Source organism: Primulina tabacum, chromosome 16, assembly GCF_025594145.1.
Source record: "Primulina tabacum isolate GXHZ01 chromosome 16, ASM2559414v2, whole genome shotgun sequence".
NCBI classification, from domain to species: Eukaryota; Viridiplantae; Streptophyta; class Magnoliopsida; order Lamiales; family Gesneriaceae; genus Primulina; species Primulina tabacum.
The window spans coordinates 33119983-33139528 of NC_134565.1; the positions used below are offsets into that span (position 1 = coordinate 33119983).

A 19546-nucleotide genomic window follows, 5' to 3' on the forward strand; every position below is an offset into this window, starting at 1 on the left:
TATTATTAAACTATTTTTCATATCCATGAATGAGCGGGTGTATAAACGTTATCAATCAATTCGATACGGTTCAACTTGAATAAAATTAGGTCAGGTCAGATCGAGTTGAACCCGATAGTTGACCCTAAAAAAATGATGGGATGTGGTTGGGTTCCGATTGACCCGAAATTTTTTATTTTTTTTAAAAAATATAATTAAATATTACCTATATTTTATATATTGTATGTCTGAAAAAATATTTATTGTATATTTATATCATAAATTTACATGATTTATTATTTATTTCAAACATTTTTTATTTTTAAAATAATTGTTTATTTGATTTAATAAATATACTTTATTTTTCTACAATTAGATTTTCAAATTTAAACCATATATATGGGAGATTTTATTATTATGTGTTAAAATTAAAATATTAATATTACTTTTTTTTGAATTTTATTTAATTTTATTTAAAAAAAATTATAAAAAATTCAAAATCAGGTTATACGAATTTAAAAATATTGATATACATGTAACATCATTAAGAAAAATCACAAAAAAGGAATTGTAGAATAATAATAACTAGAAAATTAAGCCATCATTGAGACATCAAAACGATGAATATATAAATCATATGATAAAATAGTAGAAGAAAATATCAAGTTGTTCCATCATCTCCTGAAAGGACAACGTTGTATCAGGGAACTGCAACTTTGGACAAACTAGCCAATTTATTTGGGAAGGCCAAAATATAGGATAATAAATAGATAGCTAAAAATATACAAATGATAATCACAAGAGTAAAAATGTGACAAAACCTGTAAATCCAACGAGCTCGAGTTCACAAGCTCCAACTTCTCTATTTTGGGCACTTATGACTTAATTTCCAGATGATTTGCATAAATAGCTATGTACGTAAAACAAAATATCCAAAAATAGACTTGATTTCACGGAAAATACGTCGCCCCACGTAGTAGCTTTTTTTTCTTACGAGACCCATTTTTAAATTTTTTGTTATCTGGTCTATTATCTATAGCTAATTTTACAACTGAAATCGATTTCTTCTCTAGGACTTAAGTTGGAGCCATTATGGTTTTACAAACTCCTCGATTCACTTGCATCCCATACTCGGGGCCGTCTCGTTTTCTTAAACAAGAATGAATATTTAAATTATAATGTCATCCAAAAAAAAACACAAATAATTCAATATATAAAGGGATTTCCAGGTCCTGATCAGTTGAACTCCTCACGAGAATTTCCAGGGTCATTCAACCTTTATGGCGAGTTCACAGGACAGCAAAAGAGAGCATTCACACAAACACGTAATAAGTACCCCAAAATTACCAACTTCCACCGCCACAAATTAAACAACAGATCGTCACAAGAGATGCAAAAATCAATACTCATTCATATGAAAAGGAACAATAATCATGCAAGTTTTCTGATACGTGACGTTTGAATGTCCATGATAAACACAAGTCAATCCCCCGTCAAAAATTCTCGAATCCACTCCCAAACATCAAGAAGTCGTGAAAATCTACAAGTGAGAAATAGCAAAAAAATATCACCTTTCAAGACATCAAGTTGAGCAATTATTATATTCATGCTGGAACAGCCAAGATTCCTCAAATCCAATGATGCTAATGGCAGCTCGTTACCCCTCAGGCAATTGGAAGTGACGTGCTCATGTTGGATCTTCAGAAACACAGTAGTGTATATCCCATACTTCAGAGAAGAATCGGAAGACCATGAGGCCAAAAATTAAAATCCTACCCCAACTTGCAAGACATAAAAAAGAAATGGAACGTTGACATTGACTTAAAATGAGCCTCGACATGCTGGAGATGTAGGAATTGCATAACCATTTGTAGATCTCTTAAATGCTTTGGGATGCAATTCCGAAGCCTTGAGAGGGGAAGGAGCACATGAAATGCAAGAGTAACTATTCAGATAATTATTGTCCTTCTGTCTTGCTTTCGATACTTCTGAACTTCCTGGAATCAATGAAACTCAAGACTCATATTAAGAACAGGCATGTCTTTCAACAAAATTAGAGAAGGGCATGCATGAGCCATTGGCAATTTATGTATTTCTTTTACAATGAAATATAAAAACATTATTCCTTGAAAGGTTTGTAAAATAAACTACAGCTAGCAGCTTTTGAGGTTCATAGACAAAAAGTAAAATGTAAGCTTTTGGTAGTTGATGCACAAAAATTCTCTTCGCTTCCTTGCATGTGCAGTGCAAGGCTTAGAGATGGCGTCAAAATTCTGAAGGCTCTGCTAAGATATACCTGAGACCTTGAACTATTTCCCACATTGAGATATTATGCATCATTTTCCTACAAAAGTAATAAGAGAGTCAAGTAGGATAATAGCTTTTTGAGGTGAAGAATAATACCAAATTACAATGCCTGAACACTAAGTAAAGAATATAATCTACAATTTAAATGAAATATCATTTTTAAAATTTCTGCCAAGTTTTATGACATATTTAAGAGTTTTTGTTCACTAATGAATGCCCACCGCTGAAAACAAACGAAACTACATTTTACCAGTTCGATATGACAAGCCAGCCCCAGGTCACGAACTGCCTGATCCGATATGCAGTTAGCATGGACTATAGGACCCAGACAAGTATTATCATTAGCAGTTCCAGTCTTTTCATGTGACTCCGAGGATGGCTTTCTTAAGTAAACAGCTCCTTTGAACATCCACTCATCCCTTCCTTGACTGTAGAAATCATCAAACAGCTCACCACATAAAATACATGCACACTGATTTTCATCTGCAGGAACCATGTGGTCACCGCTTTCTGTTGTTTCGCCCTGACCTCCCAGGAGGTCCGTGGCACTATCGCTGTCATGAAAGCTGCCAATTCCAGCCACCCAGTCATTCGAGTCAGTATACCACCTCCTTGAAGTTATGTTGGAAGAGTTCTGCTCAGAATCCCTTACAACATGCCAATCCATGTGTCTATCAAGTTGTTCTTGACACTTGAGCCCAAGTCCACATATATCGCACTGATGCGGGAGACCAGAAAGTTCACTGACAACAGCTGGATTAAATTTGCGAACTACATCGGGTCTGAATTCAAAGCCTATAAGATTTTTTATCTTTGTTGTTGACTGAGGCATATCGTCAGAGACCTCAGCAGCAGACTTTAATGGAGATGGCTTATCTATGATGGATGATGAAAAAGGTTTCTCAATTATGCCTGGAATGAAAGAAACTGGAGTAGAACTAGTGCTGGGAACCCCGGGACCTCTGTCCAAAGCTTGATCGGATATTATTGGTGAGGTAAAGGATAATGAATCAGAATTTGAAGAGGATATTAAGCCTTTTGCAACCAATGAGCTTAAAAGGCTAGAAACTGGATCAGATACAGCTTTAACTGCAGTTGGAGGCTTTTCTGGGTGAATACCTGCTAAAGAGGAGGGAGGAGGAACAGATGGTGATGGTGGATGGATCACCTTCGCAGGGAGTGCAGTATTTCCAGGCAAAGGCCGTGAAGGGAAATTGGCACAAGGGTCACTTGAAATAGCTGGTCGTGCATCTCCTAGAGACGATTCAAGCCCAGATTCTTGAATCGTCTTAGTCGAGCGACCTGTGACAGTACTACTATTAAGTATACCACTTTGAACTACAGCAGCTAACAAACTGCTGGCGATTGATTGTCCAGGACCAGGGGAGTCAACAGTATGGGGATCAGATCTGTCCGACGATGAAGTCACCATTGTAGGGAGATTTTCGGATGCTGAAACCTGTGACAGAAAAAGATTTTCACGGCTGGAAGGTTCAAAACCAGAGACTTTAGTATTTTTCGGTCGAGTAGAGGGAAAATGTTTTCTCTGCTGAAGAGGAAGATTCACAGCAGATGTGGTTTGGGGATGCAATCTCTGCTTATTAGCCTGATTAACATCTCGATATGGCAAATGTTGAGAATCCAGAGAATTTTGGTCGTTAGATTCCATGTTTCTCAGTCCTGCAAGCTTTCTTGGGTCTGTAGGAGGTCCAACGGAGGTTTGCTTGTATTCACTGGCTGAGAAAGATGGCGAAGGTGGATGTTGGTGCATGAAGTTTGGTTTCAAGGATGATGCAGCTCCAAGAGTCTGTCCTTGTGGTGTACTAGAAATTTTGGGTCCATAACCCAGAGTTTCGACATGAGAGGGGTTTTTATCAGGCCCAGAAAGAATCCTCCCTTCAGCTGAAGCTTGATCATCAACCCTTGGCTCAATAGCATGTACACCTTGAGACCTTCGGAGACGGCTAGCAGTGTCCTGCATAAGAAATGCCATTACAATACCGATCAAATCAAAAGAGACTGAACAGAACCCTACCTCTTTAACACTGGCCAAAAGCATCAAAAGAGAAGCACAGGATGGACATAGTGCACATCTGAACCATAAAAATAAGATTTTTAAAATCTTTATGAATCCGTTGGAAAGAAGTTAAGATTTTTACAATGTCAGGTGGCATGCAGGTGAACACAGCAAACACCTTTTAGCCTCTATAAATAGTCTCTCAATAACAGTTGAGCAAATAGCATTTTTCAATGGGCTAATTGATGAACTAGTTTTGCATTGGAATCGCCATTCTGCCATTATTTACTCTAAATACTGTAAGTATGTGGCATTATCCCCGTAACAAAGGTGCCATTAATATGTTCAATATCTAGAACCAGATATTATTGAACTCAACAGTTTAAAAATGCCTGCCTCTCACCATAAATTAGTGGGACCGATCACGGTCAACAAGTAATATTTCTGAGCATTCTCCCACCAGCACAGTTGAACTTATGCATGAGTTTATGTTTGAACTTCTTTGCTATGTTTAAGTGCACTAACTACAACTCATCTACAACTACTTTGCTGTGCTTCAGCACGGCGGCTTTAGCCCATAACTACAGTGCCCCAAGACCTGAAGGCACAAGCTCATTTCTTACTAAAACATGACATCATGATGCAAAGTGGCTCACAAAGGGTCTCACAGAAAATCTTTAGACAGATACAATCTTTGTCGACACCAAAAACCAACTGCATTTAGCAATCCGCTAAACCTTCATACACTTACCACTCTTCCAAAATTTTCAGGCGCCCAAGGATATTTCGCAAAAGTCCCAGCTGCATCGCAATCAGTATGTCTAGAATTTAACTCATCCCACGTATACTCCTCTTCCTCCAAGTTCTTCCAGCTCTTATTAATTTCATCAATTTTCTTACTTACAAAGTTTTTATTGTGCTGTGGATGTGAGCCAGAGTTTGAAGGTTCAAATCCATGATTCGTGTCAAAACAATTGTTTTGCCGGGATATTTTCCCTGTTACATCGGAACCAAAATCTTAACGGAGCCTGTCAAATCCTTTCTCTTTTGATATTCCACTCACACTTCCAGTTCCCAAGCTTGTAAGCCCTAATATATTGGGACCATAATCCGAATGTACTTGTGTTGTGCTGGAATTTCTATCATGCACTGACTCATTTACTAGAACTCTATGCTGATGCTGTATGGACTGTTAGAGTAGAATAATTTAGAACATGGATTTCCAAAAATTAAACTCAAAACAATCCAGTCATATTTTACACCTGTACCTTAGCATAAGGTCCGGTCCATGTTTTCCCATTATTAATACTGGAAGTTCTCTCCGGTGCTCTAACATCATCAGTTGATTTCATACTGGCTCCATTATTGTCAATGCTAGTTCCTCTAGCCTTGATTGTGGAAGCACACACGAAGGTCATATGATGCACATGAATGGTTAAATAAAAGAGATGCAGCAGCAGAAAGTTTCAGATATTAGATTTTTCAACATTCTAAAAGAAATTAAAGTTATATGATTGAAAATAAATTATACAAATTTGGTTTGCAACTTTAAATGTTCTGTAACAAAGTGCAAAAGCTATGCACATCTACGAAAAGAGAAATTGATTCCAAAAAATAAACCAAACAGCTTTCTACATGTGTCAACATTCAAATAAAGAGAAGCAGTTAAGATTATATGACTACTAATTCATAACAAGGATAGGATAGCCACCATCATTCTCTTTTGCATTAAATATAGCATAAACAGCTATGAGAATTTATGAGGCTCTGAATCCAAAAACGTAAACATAGGATTCCAAGTTTCAAGCTCAAAAAGAATTATTTTCTAGTTTCAATTTATAATATCAGAGAACAAGCATAACCACACGATCCCAGCACTTCCTAAGAAAATTGGGCAAATTATAAAAGAAAGGTGTCGCCACAAAGTGGCTGCCAACTCTGGTCTTTGCATGATATAACTAAAAAGTAGAAAAGACAATTTAAATTGTATTCACCAGATAGCAGGCAACAGACAGATATTAAAGCTGATAATGGCATAATCCAACTGGCTTATGGGGTCCTCACCCTGGTGATCTCAATTTGCTGCCTAGCCTCCAAATATTTGGGGTTTACATGAATGCTGGGCGTAGGGTGTTGGGATTGTGAGTCCGGCCTAGACGCTATTGTTCCTTGAGATGAAACATTGACAGTACTAGTTAATCCAAGCTCCTTCTCGATCATATGGAGTGACTGCGGAGAGAAGACTCCTTTCCAGGTGCCAAAAAGGTGGCGCATGCTTTGACGTATTGAAGGATCAACCTGCCTATAGGCCTTGCAGAACACCTGGAAAAAGCGCACGAAAGGAATAATTAAGGAAGAAATTATGGAAATCAAGGCAACAAGGCATTCGACTGATAGTTTTTCCCTCAGACACAGAATAATTATCAGAAAATGAAGGGAGCGGGGAGCCCAATTTGTCTCCATGAGCCACAACTGCAAAGCGAGTGTATACCATAGCAGTACTTTGCACGAAATACATGCATCTAAAATCGAATTATAAAGTAATTCCTCAAGCAACGATCTGAAACGACAATATTCACAAATTTTACCTCGGGTAATCTGGTAGCAAAGGACTTTATATAATCCTTCCCAATATTCTTCACGATACTGTCCAACAAATACAGAGATGGCAGCTTCTGTTCACTCGGAACCTGTAAATTCCAGTTGTCAGGCATCATATGCACAGGTGGATGTCAGAGACATGATAAAAATGACATATCTACAATGAGCCGTATTATAGCACCTGGGGAGCAAAAAATGGAGTTTACAATGTAACATGAACCAAGTTCTAGTTTTTGAAGTTCCCCATATCTGTCTCACAAATCGAAGAGATGGAGTAGACTCCAGAAGATTTGATTAATGATTCACAAGAGCAGAGCTGAGTGATGTTCCACACAGAAAAGGTTTCAATGCATGTTCTTTGATTGTCAGAAATATAAGATAATAGTTGCTAAAAGCTCATAAGCATGCAACTAGCATCAAGGTAAGGAACAGTCACTAAGCGAACCATGCACCCAGACTGTGAAGCACGTGTTTGGAGCACCTTAAAGATTTGAGGCTTCCAAGGCTTGCCAATACACGCCTTAGATATATCTAGTATGAAATACAACTAAACAGTCATTCACATTTACTTAAGACACTGATGATAATTTGTTATGTTATCATCATATAGTTTGTAAAAGAACATGTCCATGCTGCGTAACATAGTTTTCTTCATAGATCCAAATTTAGAGTATGTCATAGTTGCCAAAATCGCGAGGCACATTAAAGAGCTCAAGTGTTCTAAGGCTTACAGCACAAAGCGAAGCGCACACTTTATGGAAGTAAATGAAATACATAAAATATTCTTATGAGACATGAGATATCAAATATTAAGTTATCATTTACATTTTACAAGTATCAAATATTAAAATGCGAGGACAAAAGTCGAAGGCGATCTGAGGCAGAGGCGACGTGGGGAAAGGCGCACAAAAGCGCACGGCTTCCATGAGTGCACTAAAGCGCAGGTTGTACGCTTTGCGCTTAAGCACGCGCTTTTGCACTTTTGACAACCATGGAGTTTGTCTCACTGAATTTTGCTTTAATAAGAAGTATCACCAGGCCTCAAGATACAAGTGAGCCTTGGTACAACTTGAGCTTTTAATAACTATGCAGAACATATCAAATGTCAAAATCAACTATCATTACTTCTCAGTATCAGCACCTTGCAAATCTGTACAGAAATTGAAAATAGCACAGTGCAAAATCAAATCACGTTTCTTCATTTACACCACGAAGGAACCACATATTTTTGTATTTCACCATCATCTCAGACCTCAGTGGAAGTTCCCAAACACAATATAAAAAGAAGACGATCTTTTGTAACACTACAGAGATCGTCAGTCAAATATTTTTAGAGAAATGAGATTATCATAAACAGAAAACATGAGATGCAAATCCTGAAAGTTAAATTGCCAAACAAGGCAAACAATTTTACGGAGTGCAATGGGTTTGTACGTTCATTCGACCAACTGCTAACAAAGAGGAATGTAGATCCCCTTGAAACAAGGGCAATAAAACCCACAACAAAAGAAAAGGCATTGCAAATATTTACATCACTCAACCAAAAAGGTATTGCTGACCACCTGTACTAGACATAATGCAGTAGAATTTCAGCAAATCGTTCAACTAAATATGACCAAAAAAGCTACAATTGTGGGATACAAGAGGCACCGAATATCGAAGGTGGTCACATCGTCAGTTGCAGCAATTTTTCGGCTGAGGAATCAATCTCAATTACAATTCCCAAATGCCTGAAATGTAATATGGACGATTTAAGACAATATAAGGGAACTAGATGTCGGATTTCAGCACGGAGGCAATGGAAATGCTTGACATGTACATGGATTCCAGTTCAATCTGGTCTTTCTCGATATTATTGACAACAGAAGTGATTGGTCTAATGTTAATCGAACTGATATTTCAGCGCTTTACACCCCACATCCACGATACACGCTGGTGAGCTAGATTGGATGAATTTTACAGTGAAGTCATAAAATTCTGTAGTTAACTTACACTTCCTGATATTGGCATACATCAACTTTTTTACTAACACAACTAAGTAACAATGATGCCCACTTACACTTTTGCCTGTCCAACTATTTCTACAGAGAGTGGCATCATATAGGCAAATGTAACCAGCAAAATGAAATAACCAGAATCACCTCAAGAATATTAGCGCATATAGTTGCTGCAATGGCTTTGGCCGCATGTGAATTCTCGCCGGCAATAATAGTTAGGTTAGTTATAATCGGCTTCGAGTTGAAAGTCAACTCAGCTAAAGCAGTCTTGTACTGAGTCACCAGCTCATGATGCAGCTGCTGACCTAGCTGTTGAGGGAAGGGTCCACGCCCTGAGTCGCTGCTCTCGGAATGCTGGTCTCCCAGAAAATTCAAGCCGCCAGCGCTGGAGTTTGAAACCACCGGCCGTTGAATGAATCCTCTGCGACCATTGGAGCTGCGATCTGATGCCGTAGGAACCTCGGTGAGCCTTGGTTTCTTCAGCCCCGGCTCTTTTGAAATAGATCTATCAGATAGTCTACGCAAATTCTCCATTACTCTTTACAAATCACAAAACCCTAAATTCGTTCGCTGGTGAAAAATTGCAACACTCCATGGCAAACTTGCAAAGTAACAAACTAAACAAAAGAAAAAACTCATCTATAACAAACAAACTCGATTACAAGTGAAGCGAATGTTACAGATATATCTAAAAACACGAAACCCTGATTCAAAATCATACAAATTGAAGTTATCATATTACACGAAAAGGGGGTTCCAGCAACATGAGCAAATTACGTAAAGCTTGCGGATTAGAGTTTTGGAGAGAAACCAATAGGGTTTTTATAGCTGAATTATTGGAATGGACGAGGCTGAAGCGCCCGCCCCTGTTGTCTTGTATGGGTAGGAAGGAGCCATCACTCCATATTTTACGTAAAAACATAAAAAAAAATTTACATTTTAAATCAAACTATTTTTCTAAATTGAAAATAATTTCGTGTTAATTGTTTAATATTATTTGTTCAAATTAAAAATAATAATAACACATACAATATGTGTGCATATTTTACTAGTATATATTACATTCTGCTATGTGTTTTGAAATTTGTAAAAAAATATCTAATATCATACAAAATAAATGTCTCTTTTTTATTAAATTAAAAAACTTATCATGATACAAATGTTAGTCTGTATAAGGGATTTACGTAGTGCATGCATGTATAATAAATTTTTATATTAAGAAATTAGATATTTTATTTAAACATTTTATTATTTAATATTTTTGTTACAATTTATGTTATTTTATAATTATTTTTGGATGATGATTGATGAGGTTATTTAAACTTAGATAAAATTGAGATAGTTTTTTGTGTTACCAAATTTACAAAAATAGTGTTGTTTAATTGTTTTGGATATCTAATATTGAATATTAAATGAATTAAAGATATATTCGGTTAAATAAAAAAATGTAACATCACACCAAAGTTAGCTGGTTTAGGATTTGTCCAAACAAATTATTTTATTTATTATTATCGATTTAAAATCTCTGACTAATTATTTGTGTATTGAAAGATTGTTACAAAAAAGTAATTTGTCATTGGAAAAATGTGAATGGATAGTGAATAGTTAAATATTGTAATCATGGATATTTCTAATCTCTAACAATATTACAAGTTTTACGGAAAAAAATACCATTTTGGTCTGGACCAAACTAAATATCTCTTTACAATGATATCAATTTATGGCTCTAGTTTAGAGGTTTTTTATTATCAACACTGATCAATTATAAATTTTAATAAATGATATTCTGCGGTGTATTTAATAAGACAAAAACTTGTGTGAGACGGTTTTATGGGTCGTATTTTGTGATACAGATATCTTATTTGGGTCATACATGAAAAATTATTATTTTTTATGCTAAGAGTATTATTTTTTATTGTGAATATCGTTAGTGTTGATCAGTCTCACAGATAAAGATTCTTGAGACCGTCTCACAAGAAATCTACTCATTTAATAAATACACTTGAAGAAGTTTTTTTTTAAAAAAAAATGGTTGACTAAGTCTATTTTTTTCAAATACCCCCTCTAGTTTATTGACGGATATGATAAAATAATAATTCTGATAAAAAATAGATATAGATAAGTCGGATTTGAAATAATCATATATACAAACAAAAATTAAATAAAATAAGAAAAATTCAGATAAATCTCGAAACTATGAATTTAATAATTTTATTATTATTTTTTAGTGAAAATATAATTATATTATTCAAGTATACTTAGGAAAAAGTATATAAAACTACGATTTTAATTACTCGAGGGTCACCCAAAGTAAGGGAAAGGGCAAATTTTGACGCCTTCAAAGCTTACTTGTTCCCTCCCGTCTATTTTGGTTCTTTTATTTATTTTTAAACAAAAATTTATGTTAAATGGTCTCTCGGATCGTATTTTTTGAGACATATATCTTATTTGAATTATTCATAAAAAAAATTATTTTTTATGTTAATAGTATTATTTTTTATTGTGAATATCGATAGAGTTGACTCGTCTCACAGATAATTAAAAAAACCGGCTCTTGTTTGCCTACTTTTATTTTTATTATTTTTAGCATACCGGCTCTTTTTTCCCCCCTTACTTTGGGGGGCCAATTAAAAAAATGGGATCCCCTCACGAACGATTTAAAAAACAAGGAGTGTGACTTTTTTTTTAAAAAAAAGAAGGAGTTGACTCTTGATTAGTATGTTAAACCTTAATTAAATTTATAACTTTCTAAATTAATTAATCTCTTCTCTTTCTTCTCATCCGACGCACAAAATCCCCACAAAATTCCCCAATTGTAAGCTTCCCAAATTTAAAGAACTCATCTTCCTCATCTACCACTTCCGCGTCACATTAAATCGAAATTGACACTATTGTTGCTCAGGTGTTGTTGCGCTCATTCCTCAGATTCAGATCTAAATCTACTCCCACATATGTTGGTCTCATTCTTCTGTATTTGAAGACGAAGAAAAATAAAGTAAGTTTGCTCCTGAAAACCAGTTCATTGTTTTCTTCATTTCATGCAGCTATCGACCAAATTGAAGATCAATAATTTGTGTCGTTCATTGTTTTTTTCGTCGAACAAAATTAAAATGAAGAATTTTTTTCAACCAAAATTAAGTTGGTCGATCAAGAAAAATTCTTCCTGGTCGACCAATGAAAAATTTTTCATGGTCGACCACACTCTTAATGATCGACCGAGAAATTAAGTTCTTCCTGGTCGACCAATGAAAATTTTTTCATGGTCGACCACACTCTTAATGGTCGACCGACTTAATTTCTTGGTCGACCAACATATTTCTGGTCGACCATGTGCGGTTTTGTTTTTATTTTGTTATTAAATAATTTTGCTCATTCTAATTATCATATTTGTTTGTGCACTTTGTAGATATGTCAACAGTTATTGTTGTTCATTTTGATGGGAAATGGGAAGTGACGGAGGGGCTGGTTTATAAATGGAATCCAGGGGCCAATGCAAAGTTTGTTGTTATTCCAGTGGATGATGATATTTGTTATTTTGAAAATTTAAAAAGTGAACTATATAGAGCTGGAAAAGTAGAAGACACTGCCAACTTGAGGTTGAGTTATCTTCTAGATTTGTCGTGCAACATTAAACCAATTTATATAGAGAATGACCATGATTTGAAAGCATATTTGTATCTTGGTTGTCCGAGAAGTAGGCCGATGCTTCAAGTAGAAATTGAATGTGTTGCTTCTGTTGATTCTTTTGATAATGTGCACGGGTATGGTATTGATGAAAACAATTGCAATATTAACGAACAGCGGCATTTTGATGATTATTTTCACTTGAATATTGTTTCTGTGGATCGTAATAATAGCAGTGATTTTTTCGACGAAGCGCATAACGTGGATGTCATGCATGTGGATCGTAGTAACACAGACGAGTTATATGATGAAGCATGTAATGATGCAATTGAGGTCGAGGCAAATTTGGTTCAAAGCAATGACGCAAATTTGGATGCGGATGTGGATATTGACAGTGACTCATTTTCATTCACGGATGGTTCAAATTTGTTTGTTGATCAAGAGTTTCCAAACCGAGAAGCGGTGAAAAAAGAGCTAATTAGAATAAGTTTGGAAGCTTGCTTTGAATTTGAGACGGTTAAAAGTAGCCAAAAGGTGTACGCCGTAAAATGTGTAGTGTCTGATTGAAAGTGGAGAATCTGGACCTCTTTGATTAAGAATGATTCACGTGCATTCTCCATTCGAACATATTGTAATACACATACATGTGGTTTGACTGGGAGACGAAAGAGAATCCGTGGAGCAAGTTCTGTTGTTGTTCGTGATATGTTAATTAATAATTTCCAAGGTCATCCAGTGCCAATTGTACCAAAAGCAGTGATGGCGATGATGCGCAATAGTATGAATGCTGATATATCATACTACAAGGCTTGGAAAGGGAAAGAACTAGCAGACAATATGATGAAAGGTGATCCTACGCAGAGTTTTAATAAATTGAGTTGTTATTTGCACATGCTTGAGCAGATGAATCGAGGAAGCATAACAGACATATTTGTCGACGAGGAAAATCGATTCAAGTATATGTTTCTTGCTTTTGGTGCATGCGTTAGAGGATATCGAAGTATGCGAAAAGTTGTATCAATTGATGGTACATGGTTGAAGGGCAAATATAATGGTGTTTTACTAGTGGCATCGGCACAAGATGGAAATTATCACCAATATCCTTTGGCGTGGGGAATCGTAGATGTCGAGTGTACTTCTTCGTGGAGTTGGTTTTTAACGAAGTTGTTAGAAGTAGTACCAGATGAGGATGAATTGGTGATAATTTCTGACAGGCATCATAGGATCATTAATGCGATTTCTACTGTCTATAGAAATGCGCATCATGGTCATTGTACGTGGCATTTATCCCAAAACATGAAGACTAGATGCAAAAAGAAGGGTGCAACCGAAATGTTTTTGCACATTGCAAAAATTTATAAAACTTTCGAGTTTGATATTGCATACAATGATTTTAGGAATAGATATCCTGAGGCAGCGCAATATTTGGATGAGAGAGACTCACTTGATAGATGGACTCGAGCGTATTGTCCAAAGACCCGTTACAATATTATGACGACAAACGGGGTTGAGTCGATCAATGCTAGACTACTTGAAGAAAGGAAACTGCCAATCATTGCACTCTTAGATTCTTTACAGAAACTGGTCTCATCTTGGTTTGCCCGATATCGCCACGCATCAATTGCAAGTAACACTAACTTGACCCCTACGATCGAGGGGATTCTTCGTAGCAGGTTCACAGATGCCCAAGGAATGCAAGTTTTTGAATTAGGACGTATGGAGTTTGATGTTAGGAGTCGTGGACATTCGGCCATAGTGGACCTCAAATCAAAAAGATGCACATGTCGAGTTTTTGATATTGATAGAATCCCATGTGCTCATGCCATCGCAGCTAGTTGGTTAGCGAATATTGATTTATATGATATGTGTTCACAGTACTATTCTACAATGTCATGGTGCATGGCTTACTCAGAGACTGTTTATCCCGTTCCAGAAGAAAATGAATGGCCACGAAACATTTATTTTCCATTGGTGTTGCCTCCTTTGCTAGAGAAGAGAGTTGACAGAAGAAAACAAAACAGATTTCCTTCGATTGGTGAATTCAGCAAGAGATAGCTTGAGGGTCGACCATTAGCTTGATGGTCGACCATTATTTTTCTTTGGTCGACCATCAAGCTATCGGTAGGGTGATGGTCGATCCTTAGCTTTGTTAGGTCGACCATCAATCTCATGGTCGACCATTAGCTTGATGGTCGACCATTAGTTTTCTTTGGTCGACCATCAATCTCATGGTCGACCATTAGCTTGTTGGTGAGTTTTGTTTTTTTTTAAATATATATTAATAATTGTCCAAAATATGTAACATAATTGTGATCGTGGCAAATTACTGAGATTGTGATGAATTGATTCATATGTAAATTAAAATATATAACATAATCTTGAAATTATGATTTATATTTTTAAAAAATATAAAAAAATAGTTCGATTCCATGATTCAAATTTAACTTGAAACATATAACATAATCATGTTTTTTAGATCGTGCCAAATACTGAGATTATGATGAATTGATTCATATGTAAATTAAAATATATAACATAATCTTGAAATTACGATTTATATTTTTTAAAAAATATAAAAAAAATTCGATTCCATGATTCAAATTTAACTTGAAACATATAACATAATCATGTTTTTTAGATCGTGCCAAATACTGAGATTGTGATGAATTGATTCATATGTAAATTAAAATATATAACATAATCTTGAAATTACGATTTATATTTTTTTTAAAATATAAAAAAATAGTTCAATTTCATGATTCAAATTTAACTTGAAACATATAACATAATCCTGTTTTTTAGATCGTGCCAAATACTGAGATTGTGATGAATTGATTCATATGTAAATTAAAATATATAACATAATCTTGAAATTACGATTTATATTTTTTTAAAAATATAAAAAAATAGTTCAATTCCATGATTCAAATTTAACTTGAAACATATAACATAATCCTGTGTTTTAGATCGTGCCAAATACTGAGATTGTGATGAATTGATTCATATGTAAATTAAAATATATAACATAATCTTGAAATTACGATTTATATTTTTTAAAAAATATAAATAAATTTGTTCGATTCCATGATTCAAATTTAACTTGAAACATATAACATAATCCTGTTTTTTAGATCATGGCAAAATACTGAGATTGGGATGAAAAACCCTAAACCCTAAAACTAACTAAAAATGGTCGACCAAAAGAACAGTGGTGGTCGACCAACACAATATAATGGTCGACCATAAAAGGTAAAGGTCGATCATTACTCGTTGGTCGACCAAACTCGTTTATGGTCGACTAACAGAATTTTGTGGTCGACCAGACAATTTTTGTCAACCAAAAACGAGAGTGGTCGACCAACAAAATAACACCAAAAATTACATAAGAAAACCATGTTCCAATAATGACATAAAATTGTCCGATACATCACAATAATCACCAATCATTAAGGAACATATTACAAGCTAAAAAGTATCTAAACTCAGATACTAATCTATCATCTAAAGTTAGTACTACTTGCACACTCCTGGACAAAGAGTATCCGGCAACAGCTAACACAAACGCTCCTGAATCTTCGCTGTGAAAAAAAATGAGAAGTTAATATTTATTGTTAACATTAAAAAAAATAATAATGAAGTTATTATATTTTAAATAGAAAGTTGACAACGTACTGTATAATCTTGGCACGGAATTCATCATGTAGTTTTATATTCCATGGCCTCTCGGGGTGTGGGTTGTTCCCAACAATGGATAGCAGACGAGCAGCGTTTATAAGTATAGGCTCTATGTCTTCATTCAGATCTTTGAATTTGGGATCGTGCCTTCGCTGCAAGTCATATATAATGCACTTATTCACTCCTGTCACGAGTTTTAGCAAAAACCAGCTCCCATCTGTGTAGACAGGGATGAGAATTCTTCGCGCCTTTTCCCACGAGAGACACGGCCATTCTGGATCACTACCTTTGACTTTGCTCACAATCGGTGCCAGATTTATGTTGAAATCGATATCTTTAGCTTCGGCCAAAACTGATATCGCAGAGTAGAAATCTCTGTCCATCAACGAATCATCTGTCGACATCACTTCAGGATGTCGGATCTGCATCTCAAGCAATCCACGGAGAGCTTCGCCGATGTGCTGAATTCAACATAACAAAAGGTTTTCAAAGTTTTAAAAGAAGTTCTCTACAAATTTAAACTTTATAAAAGATTTATTTAAAAGCTTACAAGGAAAGTGACACGCGAGTTTGCGATAGCCATGGGCCCATATAATGACTTCTCATATTCGGCATAAAAACCTCGAATCCTACTGGGCGAACGGTCGAGCATCGAGGCCCTAACTCGCGCAAGCGAGTTGTTTACCTTCAGTGTCACGGTCTCCGCAAGTGGCCTCATACCGACATCTATAAAATGATCAATTGTAACAACTTTAATGCAAATATGAACAATAAACAAGGTATAGGTTAATAACCTCTCGACGTGGTCGCCCCGCCTCCTGACATACGCGCATGTGGAGTCACTTGAATATCTAAAAACATAAAATATATTGTTTAATATACTATAAATAAATATAAATATAAAAAATGTGCATTACCTCACCTCCTGCGGACTCATCTGGAATGGCTTGAAGGTTAGGCTCAAATATCTGTTGGGATTGGCTACCACTGCCAATTTCCCTACCCAAAATATCAGCCACACCTAACAGCGTACATTCAACAAATTAAAATAATAACAACTTTAATGCAAATATGAATAGACAAGGTTTACTGTAATAACCTCTAGACGTGGTCGCCTCACCACCTGACTTACGCGGAACCGGAGTCACTTGAATATCTAAAAATAAAGACTTTGTTGTTTAATATACTATACATAAATATCAAATCAAAAAATTGCATTACTCACCTTCTGAGGACTCCTCTATAATCATCGGAAGGTTAGGCTCAAATATATTTAGTGTTTGGCAAGTACTCGCAATTTTCCTAGCCAGATTATCATCCACACCTAAAAGCGCACATCAAACAAATTAAAATAATTATGGGAATTGTACTAAATCATTATACTACATAAACATAAATATAATAAATAAAATTAACTCACCAAAATCTGCCTCAGATGCTTTCCTCTTCCGCCCTCTGCTATAGACTATGCTATAATCTCTGTCCTCCTGCACTGGCATGTTAGACCTCATCTCAGCAAAACCAGCTCTAATCTGTTCAGCCAAACTCGATTTCAAGTCAACTAGAGCTTGATTTATACTCCTCATAAACGCTCTGGTCTCAATAAATTCTGCTGCAATCTTCACATGCATGGACATAACGGAATCCTCCAACGCAGTCAATCGCCGCTCGAAACGATGCTCCAAGGGTGATGGGCGGCGGGAGGGATTGAGTCCAAAGTGGACTCTAGGACCCGTACGCATAGGAGAACTGGTCCTAGAGCTGGATCTATCGAGCTCACCAGGACGGATGCCAGAAACGTCAGGAGATGCATGTGCAGGAGGCGTGTGCTGGACAGAGGGAGGTGAATGTCCAAAATGCATGGGCTGGTCAGAGGGAGGTGAATGTGCAGAATGCGTGGGCTGGACTGAGGGAGACTCCACAGGGTGCTCGCTACATATGACTGTCTAACCCTGCCTCCAGAGCTCGAGTACCCGAGTGATCACCGCATCAGGCGCAGAATCAACAAAATGCCCGGTCGTATAATACGGTGCAACTAGCTCCTCAGGAGTAGGAGTCAAAAATCCCAGACAATCCTGCATATAATTAATAAAAGATCAAATTAATTAAAATTAATGTCCACGGTTATTTTACCAAATCAATTCATATTACTTACATCTATAGGACAATCACCGAAGGCTGCAGCGATTTCAACACCAGTTGGGGCACGGTTTGACGCCCACGTCTTAGTCACCCACTGAAACATCCTGGGCAACATCAAACCGTCCACATCTCTTCTCCTTGCTAACTTATGTGCCACGCTCGGATAACATTCATAAGCGAAGATCTGTAACATAAATTTCAAACAGTGTTACTGGTACAAATAGAGATAACAAATCCACTATAACATTCAAAAAATAATATACCTGCAGAGGAAGAACAAAACCACCGACAAGGAAGCTGCCCTCAACTTCTTTCCGGCCCTGTGCCTCGGCGAGGTAATTATATCGTCCTAAAAGATCCTTCTTCAGACATCGGACCGCATCCCGATAGGCTACTCTACCCCAGGGATAATGGTTGAACATATCCAAATCATCTACGAGCCTCAAGTATTTAGGGTCGATCTTCGTCGTCTTTTTCCTCGTCGCCTCACCGAATATGGCACAACAAAAGTATAGACTAGCCATCTTTATCTTCTCCATGTCTAGACCAGTCTCGTTATGCTCTTGGACAATAATCTTTCCCTCCAAATCACCCAAAACAATATCAGCCTTACCGAGAAAATGTGTGGTGCCAAATACACCTCTATCTGGTAAATCTTCGGGCTCTATAGCCCAATCGAGACCCGTTATTAAACAATACTCTAACAAAGAAAATCTAACAGGCCTTTTGCGCACCACCATCCACAAATCATCACTACTACTATCAAGTATCTGGTTACTCATTAAATACCATAGAATTTGGCTGGAAATTTTAAAATCTCTATAATACCTAACTAAATTACCAAAAGGCGAATGCTCGAAAATGGGTTCTCTCCTCGTTGTTCAAATAAAAATGAATCTTCTAAGAAATTTCGTTATATCTCGATTGAATTGTCAACTTACATCGGAAAATGGCATCCCTGCCTAGTTTTCTCGGCAAATAGACCTGTGACAAAAAAAAAATTATTAGTAAGGTTAGGAAAAATTTTGTGGTTGACCATAAAACCACATTTGGTCGACCATACAAACAAATAAGGTCGACCATGTTTTATGGTCGACTTCGTCTGACCATAAGACGAAGTCGACCAAATAAAACATGGTCGACCATAAAATCTTTAGGTCGACTTCGTCTTATGGTCGACTTCGTCTTATGGTCGACCATAAAA

The 19546-nt window shown here is 36.4% G+C and overlaps 3 protein-coding genes across 4 annotated transcripts; 1 reads left to right on the forward strand and 2 right to left on the reverse strand.

Moving 5' to 3' along the window:
- Window positions 1–1394: 1394 nt before the first annotated feature.
- Window positions 1395–9792, reverse strand: LOC142530080 (polyadenylation and cleavage factor homolog 4-like). 2 transcript variants are annotated; one of them, XM_075635844.1, is made up of 7 exons: window positions 9046–9792; window positions 6892–6993; window positions 6368–6625; window positions 5572–5691; window positions 2537–4261; window positions 2276–2323; window positions 1395–1976 (listed from the first exon to the last, which is right to left on the reverse strand). In XM_075635844.1, the coding sequence occupies exons 1-6, from the start codon at window positions 9433–9435 to the stop codon at window positions 2309–2311; spliced, it is 2610 nt and encodes an 869-aa protein (XP_075491959.1). In that variant the 5' UTR covers window positions 9436–9792; the 3' UTR covers window positions 1395–1976; window positions 2276–2308. The 2 variants fall into 2 exon arrangements, with proteins under 2 accessions (XP_075491959.1, XP_075491960.1); XM_075635845.1 differs by lacking the exon at window positions 5572–5691.
- A 3492-nt stretch (window positions 9793–13284) lies between these two features.
- On the forward strand, window positions 13285–14580 carry LOC142528518 (uncharacterized). The gene has a single exon (XM_075633569.1). The coding sequence runs from the start codon at window positions 13285–13287 to the stop codon at window positions 14578–14580; it is 1296 nt and encodes a 431-aa protein (XP_075489684.1).
- Window positions 14581–17622: 3042 nt separating this feature from the next.
- Window positions 17623–19184, reverse strand: LOC142529704 (uncharacterized). Its single transcript, XM_075635314.1, has 3 exons — window positions 18606–19184; window positions 18356–18526; window positions 17623–18275 (listed from the first exon to the last, which is right to left on the reverse strand). The coding sequence occupies exons 1-3, from the start codon at window positions 19122–19124 to the stop codon at window positions 18147–18149; spliced, it is 819 nt and encodes a 272-aa protein (XP_075491429.1). The 5' UTR covers window positions 19125–19184; the 3' UTR covers window positions 17623–18146.
- Window positions 19185–19546: the final 362 nt, after the last annotated feature.